Below are 17,411 nucleotides of genomic sequence, written 5' to 3' on the forward strand. Positions count from 1 at the left end.
ATTTGAATTGTGCACCACTGCTCTAGGCAAAGATTGTGCTGTTGTGCTGAACAGTGTACCACTTATCTTTGTGCAGTATGGTTATGGATAGAATATACATAACAGGTGATGAATTTGGCTTTATGCAGAATGTAAGTAACCTTACCACAGAATGTGGATCTTTTTCTTAAGAGGGTTGGAACAATTTCTAGCACCTCGAGAAAGACTGCATAGCATTTGCTTCTCAGGGAGTGTCAGTCTGTTCTAACAACCATCTACTTGCACAAGATGCTGCTCACGAGTGGTCAGAATGGTCTGCATTGACCTTTAAGCAGACTATGAAGACATTTTTATTTCAGTGCACTTTCTGGTGAAGTGTGGTGTGCTGCTATTTTTAGATAGGAAACGGAGTAGCTATGTATTTAATTGCTTTATGTTGCTTTAGTTCTGTGAACTGCCTTGCAACTATTAATTATTTTTAATAATCAATTTCTGTCTATTTTATAGAAGGCATCAATTTCATACTACTGTGGTTTTATTATACCGCACAGAGTGGGCTGAGGCAGGGGATTAGTTTCTATTTGTATATGTGAAATCATGATTGTTGCAGTACTAAACCACCAATTTATGGTTGCAATGCATTTGATGTTTAATGCTTTTTGTTCTCAATTCTTGTGGCTATAAAATATGTTTTATAAAGTCAAAGTTCACATTTATTATGATCATTACTGTCATCATCAGCGTCATCCTAAGATAGTATACAAATATTATACACCAAACGTGGTGGTGGATTCTTCGCATGAATTACTTATGCCAAGCCTATCTTCTCCAGGTTTGGTCACAGATGGATTATCAGTTGAAGATGACAAAACACAAGTTAGCAACCACCAATTGAGCATCCATGGAAAGTGATGGATCAAGGAATACCCCCACCCAAGTTACATACCTACTACTTAAAGAAAAGTGTAACCCCAACCAGGACAGATTGAACTATCTTATCTAGGTCTCCAGTACTCATAACCAATAATAACTCTGCTTTGTGGAATTAAGTTTCAGCTTGTTAACCTTTATTCACCCTGCACTGACTCTAGACACTGGTTCATCACCTCCACTGCTTCCCTGAGATCAGACAATGGAATCAAGAGGAAAAGCTGTGTGTCATCTGTATCCTGGTGACATCTCAGCTCAAAAACGCCAGATGATTTCATCCAAAGATTTAATAACAATAATAATTTATTATTTATACCCCGTCCATTTGGCTAGGTCCCCCCAGCCACTCTGGGCGGCTTCCAACAAAAGACTAAAATACAATAACCTATTAAACATTAAAAGCTTCCCTAAACAGGGCTGCCTTTAGATGTCTTCTAAAAGTTTAGTAGTTATTTTTCTCTTTGACATCTGGTGGGAGGATGTTCCACAGGGTGGGCGCCACTACCGAGAAGGCCCTCTGCCTGGTTCCCTGTAACTTGGCTTCTCGCAGCAAGGGAACTGCCAGAAGGCCCTCGGTGCTGGACCTCAGTGTCCGGGCAGAACGATGGAGGTGGAGACTTTCCTTCAGGTATACTGGACTGAGGCCGTTTAGGGCTTTAAAGGTCAGCACCAACACTTGGAATTGTGCTCGGAAACGTACTGGGAGCCAGTGTAGCTCTTTCAAGACCGGTGTTATATGGTCTCGGCAGCCACTCCCAGTCACCAGTCTAGCTACCACATTCTGGATTAATTGTAGTTTCCAGGTCACCTTCATAGGTAGCCCCACATAGAGTGCATTGCAGTAGTCTAAGCAAGAGATAACCAGAACATGCACCACTCTGGCGAGACAGTTCGTGGGCAGGTAGGGTCTAAGCCTGCATACCAGATGGAACTGATAAAAAGCTGCCCTGGACACAGAATTGACCTGTGCCTCCATGGACAGCTGTGAGTCCAGAATGACTCCCAGGCTGCGCACCTGGTCCTTCAGGGGCAGAGTTACCCTATTCAGGACCAGGGAGCCTTCCACACCTGTCCGCCTCCTGTCCCCCCAAAACAGTACTTGTCTTGTCAGGATTCAACTTCAATCTGTTAGCCGCCATCCATCCTCCAACCGCCTCCAGACACTCACACAGGACCTTCACCGCCTTCACTGGTTCCGATTTGAAAGAGAGGTAGAGCCGGGTATCATCCACATACTGATGAACACCCAGCCCAAACCCCCTGATGATCTCTGCCAGCGGCTGCATGTAGATGTTGAAAAGCATGGGAGAGAAGACAGAACCCTGAGGCACCCCACAAGTGAGAGCCCAGGGGTCTGAACACTCATCTCCCCCCCTTTCTGAACACGGCCCAGGAGGAGGGAGCGGATTTGATGTAAATACTCAAAAGCATGAGGGGGAAAAATGGAACTTTGTGGTACACCATAGGCCAAAGGCCACAGGGTAAGTGGTATGGCAGCGGTCTCCAATCACCACTTTCAGAGTACAGACATCTGTATGGTAATGGAACTGCTGGAAGAATGGTATCACATATACTCATCCAAGCACGATGGCCCAGAAGCATATAACAGTTGATAGTTCTGAAAACTACTGACAGATCCAAAAGAAACAGCAGGCTGGCACTTCAGGTAGTGATAAAGCGGGATATCAAATCCAAACTCTTATTCTTCTTCCCTTGTCCATCTCCCAGATATGTTATCCACCACAGCTGTTTGTGCCAAAACAAGGCCTAAAACCAGCCTAGAACAGATCCAAATAATTGGTTTTATTCAGAAAACTCTGGAGTGGAGATGCAACTGCATATATGAACCTGTAGCTAAAAAGTATGAAAGACTGGATACAAAACTATAGTTAATAACATGGCCTTTCACCATCCAAAAGAGTTCCTCTGGACAACAATGAGCAAATGCAATGGTGGCAGAGGCAAGAGTCTTTATAATCATCACCACAACCCCAGAGTTGCCTACTTCCAACTCTTCCTGAACAACTCTGGAGAAGGATAGTGTGCCATCATCCACAGGGAGTGAACAGATGATCTCCACTGTATTATGCTCAAGAACTAGAGCAAGTGGTATGGCAGTATTAAACTGGATGCTAAAGACTACTACGGTCTCAGAGAAGTTCTGAGCAAGTCTGAGATATGTGAGGAACACATATAAGAGGAAATCTATAAAAGGGAATTGAACTGTCTGCATCAACATTGTTACGGTTGAAGTCAAGAAATTCAGAAGCTTGTGAAATATACATTAGCAATTATTTGATCTCTAGACTGAGTCACCGCAAGTCAGTAAAAATGGGTGGGCAGAATTCTTATGGAGGCAAGTGGGAACTCTACCAAGAATGAAGAGATTGGAATAGATCACCTGCAGCGAGACTAGTTTTCCAGCTACCTTAGTATGTGTCTCAACTGAGCAAGAGGGAATTGATCCCTGCAGGAGAAGGGTGGGAAACCTATGGCTCTCGAGATGCTGTTGGCCTCCCATCTCCCATCACTCAGCCAGCATGACCAGTCATCAGAGATGACGTGATCAATAGCTCAGCAACATCTGGAATACCACACATTCCCCTCTGCGATAGAAGAATCCTAAAAGGATGGAAGACCATTTGTAATGTTGAACAAGACACAATGCTGAAAATGACACTTATACCAGTCTGAAGAAGGATGAGGAAGATACCAATGGCAGGGTGTCTTTTTGCATCCATTCTTTCTTTCTACTTCATGTGGGAGGAATGGAGGAAGTGGGGAGTTTTACACTTTCAGAAAGCCTATCTGCGTCGTGCAGCAGTCAAGTGACTGGGAAACCCCAACACAAACTGTATAGGACTTGGTGTGCTAGTCTTATAGGCAGGAAGCATTACAGGAGACAAGCACCAAAAGGTTGTATATATTACAGCACCATGTTATTCCAGGAGCTTCCTGCTTTTGTTTGCACACTTCCCTCAATCTGCCACCTGCAATACAACTAGAGCTTATTCTCTATACCCATTTTGCTTCTCGTGCCTCTCAGAAATGGCTTTAAGAAGGTTATTCCCGGGAACATCCCAGTAACCACAGCCACCCCCACAGAACTGCAGGTTGTTGAGTTCACACCGATGAGTCAGGTTTTTTTTTAAATTCCATTTTAAAAGAAATCACCACAACAGTGAAGGGGAAAGGGAAAATAAAAAAGGGAATCAAGTGGAGATAGGCTTCCACGTCTGATGATTCATGCACCCAGAACCATGACTCACACGGCATTACTTTGCCACTGAAACATGGAGGCCAGGCTGATTAGTCATAGTAATGAATTTTTCAAAGAAAGGATTCTCCCCTATAAATAATGATGACTGTCTGGATAGTATTTGTGTGACTCACCTTTCCAGCATGCTGGGCAGCACCAATCGTGTCATCTGAAAAAATAAATAAGAAACAAAAACCTGGTGATTGAGTGGGATGCAGACACCAGATTGAGGGAAGCCTCTCTGCCTCCTCATAAAGAAACCGACACCTCTTCACCTCAAAATAGTCTAGGAGAATTGAAGGCCTTCATTTGTGGAAGCAGCATATTTTTATTCTATTGGTGTCACTTGGTTCTTGTACAAAGCATGTGCAGTGAATCAGATGAACTCATCTGTACTTGTTACAGCACACACCAGTAGTCTGCTCTTCTTTCTTGTTTGTGCTGCTACAGCACCACTGATTAGGGGCTTCTAAATACCATCTTGGTGAAATTACAGTCAAATACCTCATAATACTGATTCTAGGCACTGATTTCTGGTAGACGTACAAGAATTCTAGTTACGCCACCACCATACCACAAAGTTCAAATGATGGCATAAGGAGAGTAGAAGCTTTGTGAGGATTATCATGAAGTTTGTATGGTACTGTGATTTAAGGTAGAAAGAGAAATAGATGCTCTTTTGGCTCCATTCTACCTTAGATTCTATTCTTCTTCTTAATAGGTACCAACCAATTCTAAAATCCAGCATCACAGTATGCTAAAGTGTGAGAACAGGACAAGCAATGCAATCCACAATGCGGCCTCTATCATCATCTTTAATGGCTGTGAGCCATGGGCAAATCTTGCTGACATGAACTGAAGTGGTCTGGCTACAATGCTTCTTCTTTTTAATGGATTGTGCCAGGTCTAAACAAATCATTGGTGTCATAATTGAAGTAGAATGGGGACAGCCATTTTGTACACATTTTGCATAATGTCCTATCCTACACAATTCCTTTGCCAAGAGATGGCCTTGGAGGATGTAGATGTCCTGGGTCCGTCATGGAGTAAATCGGTGACTTTTGCTGAGTCACACTAAACATAATGTGTAAAGCGGGAATGAAAAACGACCTATGCCAGACAGAAGTTGCAACAATGTACAAACTTGTATAGCAATTTACATTTTGGGAGCGCTATTCCTAATGTCACCTTTTATAATTGCTATGATAAACTTCTTCTTTTTTAAAGCTGTCATCTCTATACCATTGTATTTGGAGATGGAGGAAAGGATAACCATGCAAATATAACAGAAACAGGGGACCTTGGAGAATTAAATCCAAGCTAAATATGACAAATATAAAGGTATTTCCTGCTTTTATTAACTATCACTTACAGTCTTTCAGTTAAGCATTTTCATGTGGTAATGGGACAAACCATGTAATCATAGTGATTGCAAGGGCAATCAAGAGCTCATGACCACTTCATATGCAGTGTCCACCTGAAACATCTCAGAAAGGCCACATGCTTGAAGCTCTTTGAATACAAGAACAGTCAGTAGATGTGAGCATTTGCACTGGTGTGATGTGCTTATGTGAATCAGTGGGGCTCCTTCCCCAACATCATATTCTATGGAGGCGGGGGAGATGCCAGGAATAGTGCTTTAGAAACTGTAACTAATTTTCAGAACTCCAAGATTATTTAAAAAATGAGCATTGTGGGTAACAAAAGAATAGTTTTGGACCAGAGCAGGCTACAGAGAGCAAAATGCTCTCTGGTGGATTCCCTCTGATGAACCCTGATGGGAGGCAGCAGTAACACGCTGAGTGTACCATTGCTTACAGCCACCACTGATGTTTCCCTACAGTGTCCCAGAGCATTCTGAGAGAGAAAGTTGTGTTATTATCAGCTGCAGAGTCACTTCCAGAGGCTACTAAAGAAAACAGACTTATGTGGAAGCTATTGCTCCAGGCAAGCAATTGTAATAACTTGACAAAACAGTAGTGTGAAACTGCACCTACAACAGGCAGACTGCATGGAGGAATACGGTATTTACGACAAACAACTGAATTACTTGATACTGACAAATAGAAAAAAGGTGCCATATCCTCTCCCCGCACATCTACACAAGGTGGCACTTACCTTGCACACAGATATGATATTAATATTCACCAGCTTGTCAATTGTCTATAAGAAAAAAACCCCCAATGAAATACAGCCCTATAGCAGGATACCATAAATTCCTGATTTAAACAAAAACGGCAGCAATTGAGGTGTATGACGTGCTTATTTACTTAAGTCAGGTAAGGAAGCAGTTGTTAAATTTTAAAAATAACACAAAAGTTTCCCACTATCACATCAACTATACTCAATACAGAACACTTCACAGGTATGCAGAATAAGTACCTTTGCTCTGGTAATAAATGCTATTGAATAACTTACACTGTTTCATGTGATAAGGAAGAGAACTGGACAGAGACGCTCCTTAGCTTCATAAATTCTTGGCTGATAATACAAATCTCAGCAAACTCTGATTTACCTCTGAGTGGCTAGAAATAAGCCTGTATTTTCTCAAGTTTTGAGAAAATATTTTGGCTTATTGCTAGTCAAACCAAGCCAAGGAAAACCCAAGTGGGTGGAAATAGGTTTTATCAACTTGATAGCATGGTGCAGTAAAACCCATTCAGCACTATGGTTAACTCAGAATTGCTCAGAATTGCTCATGTGAAATGCATGGCACTAATATTCCAAATTTTATGAGCAGTTAAAACAATCAATATAATTTAAAAATGAAGTAGTTGCAAAACACAAAATTGGTCATTTCTTGGTCTTAGTGACTAGCATGGTAGCCTCAACTGTTGATTCTTCTGTATCAAAATAAATACCATAATAAAATTGAGAGGAAACCTGCCTAACCACCTTAAGAAACAGATATGCAAAAGTAAGTTTAACTTAAAGCCATCTTAGCAATATTTAGGAGATGGGACTGGGTTGTGACAACAATCTAAATCCTTGAATTTGGATTACATGATCACTGTGAACCTCAATTTTAGTATTCAATTATTTATGAGACTGCATAGAAAACTCTTTGTTCTTTTTGCTACCATATTCTACCTTATTTTTATCATGTTTATAGAAATACATCCAAAGTTGTGTTAATTTTTTTACAAGCCTATCTTAAAAATTTAAAAGAGGGGCAAGAGCAGAAGACAATACTTACTTTATCTAGGTCTGGAACGTCAAGGAAGAATTCAGGATAAGTATATGACATACCCACATTATTTACTGGGGGGGGGGAAACAGAAGGGTTAAGTTCACACAAGGTATTACATTCTGAAATTAAATGTGTACATCACTATATTCAGCTTTTAAATAATCTGAATTCACTTGATGCCTAGACTCTCAGCTCCTGGTGGAAAAACTCTTGATACTTCAGATTATAAATTCATCTGAGTTTCTTACAATATCAACAATGTGGACACAGAAGATCACTGAACAACGGCAAACGAGAGGCAACATAACTTATTCTAGGGGTCAGCAAGGTTTATCCCATGGTTTAACGCAGCGCACAAGTGGGTAGCTTGGTTCGGGGGTGGCTCATGGGCCGGTCACTTCCAGCCCATGGGCCTTAGGTTGCTGAGCCCTGACTTATTCTGTTAAAGGCAACTCCAGTATGCTGGTGACATACTTCTCCATAACATCTGAATCAGGAGGAGCTGTGAAAGCTTTTAATTGGTGTCTAGATGCAGCGATGGACTGGATAAGGGCCAATAAACTGTGGTTGAATCCTGGAAAGACAGACGCTAAAGAGGACTCAGAAACTTCAACTGGTCCAAAATACAACAGCCAGATTACTGGCTGGGGTTTGATTTAGAACTCATAGACAGTAAGAGCTGTTCGACAGTGGAATATGCTGCCAGGGAGTGTGGTGGAGTTTCCTTCTTTGGAGGTCTTTAAGCAGAGGCTTGACAACCATATGTCAGGAGTGCTCTGATGGTGTTTCCTGCTTGGCAGGGGGTTGGACTCGATGGCCCTTGTGGTCTATTCCAACTCTATGATTCTATGATTCATATAATCCCTATTTTAGATCAGCTGCATTGACTACCAGTCATTTTGGAACCCATTTCAAGGTGCTCATTTTAGTATTCAAAACCCCTAAACAACTTAAGTTCCAAATATCTCAAAGACTACTTCCTTCCCTACAGGCCCTCTTGGATGTTGAGCAGGAAAGGGGCCCTTCTTGGTAATTCCAGTGCCCTCAGAGGTTCAGGACGGCGGTGGCTCGGTAGAGGGAAGGAATTCTGTGTGGCTACTCCTAAGTTGTGGAATTTCCCACAGAGATGCATCTATTTTATAGTTATTATATAGTTCCCATTGAATGCTGAAGATGCACATTTGGCACTCAAGATAAATATTTTCAGCACCCACCCTATTCCTGTGAGTGCAATTTTTTAGAATGTTTAGAATTTTTTAGAATGTTTTAGAATGTTTAGTTATGATGGAGGGTAAGAGATTTCAATATTAATAATAATAGGCTGTCAGAAGAATTGATCTCTACTTTTTTTACTCCATTTTGCAAAGTTTTCTTCATAGAATACCTTTATCTTTGTTTTGCCTTTTTGTGTGCATTATGTCCAATGCCAATAAACTTTCCACTCGACACTTGCAAGGATACCAAGCGATAGTTTATTTCATTATCAGAAATTAACATTCCAAGTTTCTGATCATAAACTGTATCACAGCATCCACTGTGATTCTGTTCATTGGAAATGACTGCGGAAGAGTAGGTATTTATGACACAGTGAGTCATTTTGGGAAGAAAGTAACCTGCAAAGGGACAGTATTCTTACATCAGTCCCAAGTCAGATCATCATCAGTACATTAGATGGCAGTATAAACCAACACACCGCACTAGTTCTTTGAAAACCGTTCATAAAGAATTTTGGGAGGTAGATGAAGAGGTAGAGTGAAAGAATAATGCAGGAGAAACCTCATTAATAGCGTTCTTATTACATTAAGCATTCTATGTTTTCAGCAACAATTACTGGCTTTTTGAATAGGTTTGCTTGCTCCTGTGCTATTTCGAGGTACATTATACACAGATTCAACAAATGAAAGCATTCCTTAAAGCTGTTTTCATACCCTTCATATCTGTGAAATTGTACCCCTCCTTCCACCCCCAATCAATTGGCAGCATATGAAATTTACTGAGCATTGTTTAAATGTAATTTTTCAATGGCACAATATAGTGTCCCCAGGTTTTATTATCAGACTTACTGCTTACACTAAAGTAGACACTCCTATGTATCAGGGAAAACCTCCCATCATCTCCCAAAGTGCAGAGAGAATTGGGAAAATCTAAATTAATTTTAACTGCTAGTGTGAGCTTCTCTTGCTTCGTTTACTGGTGCTTTATTCCTAAATTCAATATGCATAAACTGTCTGACAGAATGGCATAGGACCACTCCATGTGGCGTTGCACTTAACTTTGTGTGGAGCAACTGAAATCTGAACTGGTCTGCTATGGCTTCCATTTGCTATGCAGTCAAGTGGGGGACCAGTTTGGGCATTGCAGGAGAAAGTTGCATGGTATGAATATAATGAATCGCTCAGAAAAAAGAGTCTTATGAATACATATCCTCAAAGAGGAGATCCTGCACTTGGTGAGTCCTGGTTTAAGCTGATAATCCTACTGAATTGAAAGTATCCCCCAAACAGTTGCCATTTGCTCCTGGCATGTTCTCACACTGTAGGTGGGCAAGTTAATCTTTAATGATCTCAGAGCAACATGCAGGGCATTATCCTATTTTAATGTCACTATGACATAGGCTGGGCTGAGAAGAAGTGACTTGGAAGTAGTCCAAGTCTAAGAACTCCAGTCAATATGGCATAGCAACTTTCCAACATATTACGATGAAATATTTAAGTAGCCAAATGTCAGCAAAACAGATGAATGGAAGATATGGAAATTGATTTCAGCTAATGTAAGCAGGGCACTTCTCACTTCAGGGACCTTGTGGTGGCAGGGCAGAAACAGATCAATCAATGCCCAAGGGAAGAGGAGTACCAACTTATTTTTTCCCAGTCTTTCCTCCAGTTGGTGAACAATATAAACGAGTTTGCTGTTCCTCAGTAATATCATTTCTGCAGTTGCAGTCTCCAGTGCAACAAATTAATAACTTATGAATCTGGGATCACCTATATTTGATCATACTCTGCAAAATGCTTCATTTCCAGAAGCAAAAATCTAGCCTATAACACTGAGTGAATACGTGGATGCAGATTTACATATATTCTACCACTCATACAACCACTAGATAACTCAGTTGGTTTTAGAGCGTGGTGCTGATAATACCAAGGTCACAGGTTCGATCCCCATATGGGATTCCTGCACTGCAGGAGGTTAGACTAGATGATCCTCGGTCTCCCTTTCCAGTTCTATGATTCTATGATATACTGTAGTCAGAAAGGAGATGCAACACATTACTGGAATTCAAATGTATCTGAAGAGATTTCCTTAATATGGCTCAGAATAAAGAGTGCAAGACAAGCAGGAGCCTGAACAATAAGAAAGACTTCTATGAAAGTCCTCCAATCCTAAAGGAACCATCTAACCCACTAAACAAGAATACTAATCTCTGACTGAGGAGGTGAAAAAATGTCTGGGACCTAGACTCTATATTATTAGCCATATTTAAGCAATCACACATGCAGTAGAAGGCAGGGGCAAAATGGAAGAGGTTAAGCTTTGAAGCTGCTTTAGCCTCAATACTTGAACTTCACCATGCTGGAAAATACAAGAAAACTACTACAAAGGTATCTAGATAGATGTCTGAAGCATTAAGGGCATAAGTGAAGAGGTGACCTTTTTCGTAGGATAAGCTACTCTTGATAACAGTGCAAATTCTTCCACTTCTGAACAACTGTTTTATGAAGCACAGAGGCTTCAAAGTTTATTCCAAAATGACTTGTTGCTATGAACTGAATAATTTTATCTACTTTCCTTGGGAGCAAAGATTCCAAGAACATAGCAAATAACATGGAAATAAGAGTAAGATACAAACCTAGGACACCAATCTCGAGACCTTCCAGGCCTGCTTTTATGTTTCTGTAAATAGATTCACGATCTTCAAAGTCAGCAGGAATGGTTTTCGTTTCCACCTTGAACCGCTCTCCTGAAATAAAGCACACACACAAATATAAGCATGGATTATTTTACAACAAACATGGAAAACTTTAAAATCCCAATGCAAACCTCTTCTGTTAAGTCCTAATGGGTCAAATAAACTAATCATCAACACATGGCATGCATTTAAAGTTGTTCTTACCAGAATGAAACTACCAGTCTTTTGCCATTAAGACCAATTTTAAATGATCCATCTGACATACTGGTCCAAACGAAGTTCCAACATAAGCATCCTTGTGAAGGAATAATATACTGCATAGATTTGTCATTTGTGTTTAAAACACTGTCCAATGGGAGCAAAATATTCAGCTGCTTTGGACACTAAAAGTAGTTTCCTAGTGTTTGTTAGTGACAGGGATAAGAGTATGTCACTCTTAAGTATGTTAACATAATCCAAAGCTCCTCCAAACCACATGGCTTAAGCATTCTGAGGGACTTAAGTGTATGTAAGGAGAGATCCAACACATTGTTACAGAAAGCTGTACCTTATCGCAGTCATTTCAGATTGGGGCGGATCAAAAATGTTAAGTGTTGATTACAGAAACTGCTTGCAAGAAGGTGCAACCTTATTTGGAGGACATACTGCATCGTATGCCAAATCTTCCATACAACTGCAGTCCTAAGACATATCGCATAGAAAAGCTTTATGCATGGGGTGGATTTTTTTTTAATGTTAAGGGCCGCATTCCCTTGGAAGTAATCTGTCAAGAGCTACATGCTGGCGATAGACTGAGTAAAAGTCATAAACGGGAAAGACCATCATTTTTCTCTCCCAGCCCCCACCCCTCAGCAAAGTCTGAACTAAGGGCTTCCTCCTTTTCCTATCACTCCACCCATTTCAACTCTTTCCTCCACCTGCTCAGTTTCTCTGGCTCCTCATACCCCAATGAAATTAAATTTATTAGTAACTTTATCTTGTCCACGACAACCCAAAGAGACTTAGAACCAACCAAACACACACACACACACACACACACACACACACTATTGTCATTATTCATTCATGTATCCATCATCTAACCAAGAAAAAAGTTTTATCTGCTTTCCTCCCTGCCTCAGTTGCGGCCACAAAAGACAATGATTCTGTGTTTTCTGTGGCTGCCACTGAAAGACTAGCAAATTCTTTGACTTTCAGTACCACTAATACACAGGTCACCAAGTTCTGCTTCTATCCCATACTTTCCCCCACTCAACCCTTCTTCATGGACAGATGGATGGCTCACTATTGCCTCAAACACAAAATAATCCATCACTGAACTTATTTTCTTCTAAGTATTCCTCTCACTCTGTATCCTCCATATTCTCTGGTACCACCATTGTTTTATTGCTGACACCCCCCTTTGTTTCCTCTATTCAGGAAGCTGAGTTATTCCTCACTGAAACATTTTTAGGCATTGAAGAAACTATGGTATTACCTTCATACAACAGTAGGGTATGTATTTTAGTTTTTCAGGTGTTACACACCTCATGTTTTTGTTGTGAACATACTAGTTTCCTGTAGTATAAATATGTGGCCCAGAGCACACTATATCATGGTTCGTTTGAAGAGAAAAAGTTGTGAGTGCTAGTTCTTTTTTAACAAAGGATTGTAGTTTATTGCTCCCACAGATGCTAGGGGGAAAGTGCAGCCGGAGCAATTCAGCAGTGTGCACTAACAAGTTGCTCTTTTATGGTAAGCCCTGGTTTATGGCTTACTAAGGTGTCAGCACGTGGCCTTTGTCAAATGATGCATGCTCTAGAAATCATCCGATTTGACCGCAAGCTTATTCTCTATCATTTTCACTTCAGTCTTTTCACCTTGATTCAGACCTCTGCTGATAAAATAACCTACCTCTCTCATTGTACAGACCATGCAACACCCCTTTAATCACTATGCACTCTTCTTGTCCACTCTCTCTCCCAACAAACTCACTGTTCTTGCCTTCAGTGCCTCCATGGTCTTTCCCCCTCCAATTTCCCCCACCACTCAACTCCAAAGGGGTTTTTTAGAGGCACATGGGGGCAGTGGTAGATCAGTTATGCAAACTGTTGAATGGAATTCATAGTATTATAAAATCATAAAAGATGCAATAACCCTACACATTACTTCATTCTAAGTGATTGTTTTAACAGACACTGGTAAGGTAAAATACTTCAAGTAATTCATAAAAATAGTTGTGAGTTTAAAGGACAAAGTCATTCCTAGGTTTTTCCCGAGAAAAACAATTGCTTATGCATTCATGCAGATTTGTGAGCCTAATTGTATTCCATTGCTTGCTTCCCCCTCCCCCTCCTAATATCCCTAATGGCAGATGCAACTGTTTGCTTCCTACTTCATCTTTCAGAACAGCTGCATTGTTTATAAATCCCCAGGGATATGCTGCTATGCAAAATAACGACGTAAATAGCATTAAGTCCCTACTGCAGCAGTGGTCTTGTGATCACGTCAGAAGAAAATCAAGTTCAACATCTCTGTGAAGGGAGGTGGAGGCTTGCTATTTTTAGCAACATCTGCTCTATCACTACACATTCATGTTTGAAATCTTGCGGTCAGGGTATTTGCAGATAAATATATCAATGGACACTACCCATTCTCCTTTCTTTGTTATGAAATACTTGAGGTTTTTACTGCTAGCAAAAGTAATAACCAAAGATTTAGAAATAATCCAGGATTTAGAAAAAGAGTAACATTAATATGCACTGCTACATAGCTGTTTCTGCCATGAATGCACAATTTATCAATGGCTTGGTTAAAAAATCCCACATTTACTGCAGTGAGGAAAGTTGCCAAGTTGAGTGAGAGAAACAAATATTTCATATCATTTACTGGGATGATCAGCCCAAAGGAGCTACACAATGGACATTGGGCCTGCTCAGGATTTAACATATTCCTATTTATCTACTTGCACTGGTGTGCTTTTGAATTGCTAGGTTGGCAAAAGCTGGGACAGAGCAATGGAACTCACTCCGTCATAGGGATTTGAACCGCCGACCTTCCTATCAGCACGCCTAAGACGCTCAGTGGTTTAGACCACAGCACCATCCACACAGTAGCTGGAGCAGGGAGCTCCACCAGTCATGTGACAAAGGTGTCACTCTGTGGGCAAGAGCCAGTGGAAAGTTGAGAGGCCTAAACGTAGGTACGCCTCTGTCCAATCCAACCCCCACTCCAGCAAATATACTCCTAGACTAGCAACTCTTTAAAAACTCAATAGCACCACATATGTATTATGCTGTGTTTTATCATACCTGACAGGATACAACTGCTTCAGTTCTACAGACATGGAATGGGGTAAGCAGAGAGAAGGAATCACCCTCCCTTCAATCCACTGAAAACATGGCAAAAACCTTGATTTTGACAGGTGGGAAAATTAATTTCATTCAAGTAGTTTACACCAGTTTGAATGATTTGGATTTGGAAAGAAAAATACTGTGTTCATTTCCAAGTTCTCCCACAAGGTTATCGTGATGCTGCTCATGTCTGAGTGTGTTCCTCATGCTTATGGTAATGAATGCTATTTTTAGCCTTGTTGAAAGGCAAACACCTGCCCAGAGGTTCCTGCACAGATTGCACCATATATACAATCTAGTGGATTGCTAAACTCAGTTTTAAACCTGGATACTTTATTCGAACACTGCATTTTAAAATCATCATTACTTTTAGCAACAGTTGTTGAAAATGTCCATTAGTAGCTAGACAAGCTCTTTTTATAATAAAAATTCAAACTATGGTATGAATAAATGTGCACCCATTTACTAGCACTTAATAAGACTTAGGGGATATATTTACTACAACAATGACAGACCCAATGCAAACTAAGTTCCCTTTAGTTGAACTCTTAAGTAATACCACATTAAACAGATTTGTTACCACCACTATAATTATACTAATGTTGTTTTGTAATATTTTGTCTGATTCTGTTCTGATCATCATCTCCAATCTGTTTTGTTACTTGATTTCATTGTTTTATTGGTTTCTACTGTTGTTAAGACTTAAACAAGATATGGGGTATGTATCAATAAAGTGTGAGGTCTCATTATATTTTTCAAGAAATTGCATACTCTTGATGGTTCACACAATTTAGGAAAAGCACGAACTACAAGACATCTCCTACTTCTATTCTATCACTTGCAAACATGACAGAAAATTTCTTCCTGAACCCAAATTTATACAATTTTGACATGAAATAAAATACTAATCTACTCAGAGTAGATTTTTTTGTTTAAAAAAATCTGCCAGCAGGGCCTTTCTCTATTTCAGCCACCACCTCTCACCATGGAAATAGTACACGGCAGAGGGGAAAGGGTGGCTACAAAGCTTTCCAGCATCAATAGGTCACAATGATGGTTTCAGATCTTTCATAAATGTAGACATTGCTGCTTGTAAAACAGAGTTCTCCAGCCCCAAACCTGTTTATAGTATTCCAGAATTGTAAAACTCTTATTCTGGGTTGTTGTTTTTAAAGGTTGGCCAGCTCATAGATATTCAGTGGTGCCTCGCAAGACGAAATTAATTCATTCCGCAAGTCTCTTCGTCTTGCGAGTTTTTCGTCTTGCGATGCACGGTTTCCCATAGGAATGCATTGAAAATCAATTAATGCGTTCCTAGGGAAACCGCCTTCAGACCAGGTCCGGGGACAGTCTGTCCCCGGACCTCTTCTGAAGGCTGGGGGGGACGACAAGGGCTTTTCTTCCCACCCCCAGCATTTTAAAAAACCCCGGGACAGCGGAGGACTTCTCCGCTGTCCGGGCAATCTTAAAATGCTGGCGGGCGGCATTTTAAAATCGCCCCGGGACAGCGGAGGATTTAAAAGCCCCTGGGAAGGCGGGCGGGGGACAAAGACTTTCGCCCCCCGCCCGCCTTCAGAAGGTGTTCCCGCCCCCCCGCCCGGCTTCGGAGCAGCGTTCCGAAGCCCGGCGCTTCCCCGCTGTCCCGGATATTTCCCTATGGGCTGTCGTCTTGCGAAGCAAGCCCATAGGGAAATTCATCTTGCGAAGCGCCTCCAAAACGGAAAACCCTTTCGTCTAGCGGGTTTTCCGTCTTGCGAGGCGTTCGTCTTGCGAGGTACCACTGTTAATGCTTATATATTTGAAACACACACACACAGCTTGAGTGCGGTCCATAGACCCAAAATACACAGTACAACAATACTTAAGCTCTTTAACAACTTTCCCCGCTCTATTTCAAAAAGCTCTCGTGATATGACTTTGATGTGAATGCATCCCTTTTCACCTTCTGCCTAGAATTATCAAGCGTGGGCCCCCCATTTCCTATTATAAATATATATTATACACATAATATATTATCACAGAGAATTCAAGCCAGACTTCCCTGAATAGCTGTAGGATAAGATGTATGAATTTCTGGACATCCAAAGAAATCAAACAGACAAAAGAAAAGCTGTTCTTCACGCAACACATAAGTTAAATTCTGGAATTCACTCCCACAAGAAATAATGATGATCACCAACTTGGATGGTTAAAAAGAAAGTAGACAAATTCATGAAGGCTAAGGCTATCAATAGCTAGTAGCCAGACTGGCTATGTTCTCCTCCTACTGTCAGACATAGTATGCCTCTGAATGCCAGGTGCTGGGAACACCATCTTCCAATATCGTTTTCGTTTTTTTGTTTTTACAAAGAAATCAACAACTACTTCCAAACTCAACAACATGCTAATTAGTTTATTCTATTTCAGAAGCTTTTAATTCTTGTCAATTTATGTTTTTAACTTTGTTTTATGGTTTGAATTATGTTTTCTATTGTATTTTGTACACTGCTTGGGTATTTTTTTTTAATTTAGAATGGTTACAAATCGGGGAGGGGGGGAATTCCAAGCACCCAGGTTCTTGGTAGTTCTAGAAAACGTGTTGATCATAGTATATATAAGAGTATGTGTGATTTGAGTATTTGATCGTTTTAACACTGCTATTTAACCTTTATTTAACTGCTGTTTTATTAAAGCTGGCAAACTGATTATTCCTGCAGAGTAAAAGTGTTTCCTGGTGGTGTGTCAAGTATGTTCTGAATATAATTTTGGAAATAAACTTAACCTGCCATAAACTAGCTAATATTTTCTACCACCTTATTTCTGGCACTGGTC

The 17,411-nt window shown here is 40.6% G+C and overlaps 1 protein-coding gene across 1 annotated transcript in view; it reads right to left on the minus strand.

Moving 5' to 3' along the window:
- HSD17B12 (hydroxysteroid 17-beta dehydrogenase 12) overlaps positions 1 to 17,411 on the minus strand; it is a 56,274-nt gene that overhangs the window by 15,107 nt on the left and 23,756 nt on the right. Inside the window, exons 4-7 of the mRNA XM_083465137.1 lie at positions 11,209 to 11,319; positions 7,365 to 7,429; positions 6,287 to 6,331; positions 4,303 to 4,337 (exon numbers count right to left, since the gene is read on the minus strand). Of these exons, the coding sequence (XP_083321263.1) occupies positions 4,303 to 4,337; positions 6,287 to 6,331; positions 7,365 to 7,429; positions 11,209 to 11,319 (256 nt within the window). The remainder of the gene's footprint in view (positions 1 to 4,302; positions 4,338 to 6,286; positions 6,332 to 7,364; positions 7,430 to 11,208; positions 11,320 to 17,411) is intronic.

This window comes from Podarcis liolepis (assembly GCF_965112155.1).
Source record: "Podarcis liolepis genome assembly, chromosome: 1".
Lineage (NCBI taxonomy): Eukaryota > Metazoa > Chordata > Lepidosauria > Squamata > Lacertidae > Podarcis > Podarcis liolepis.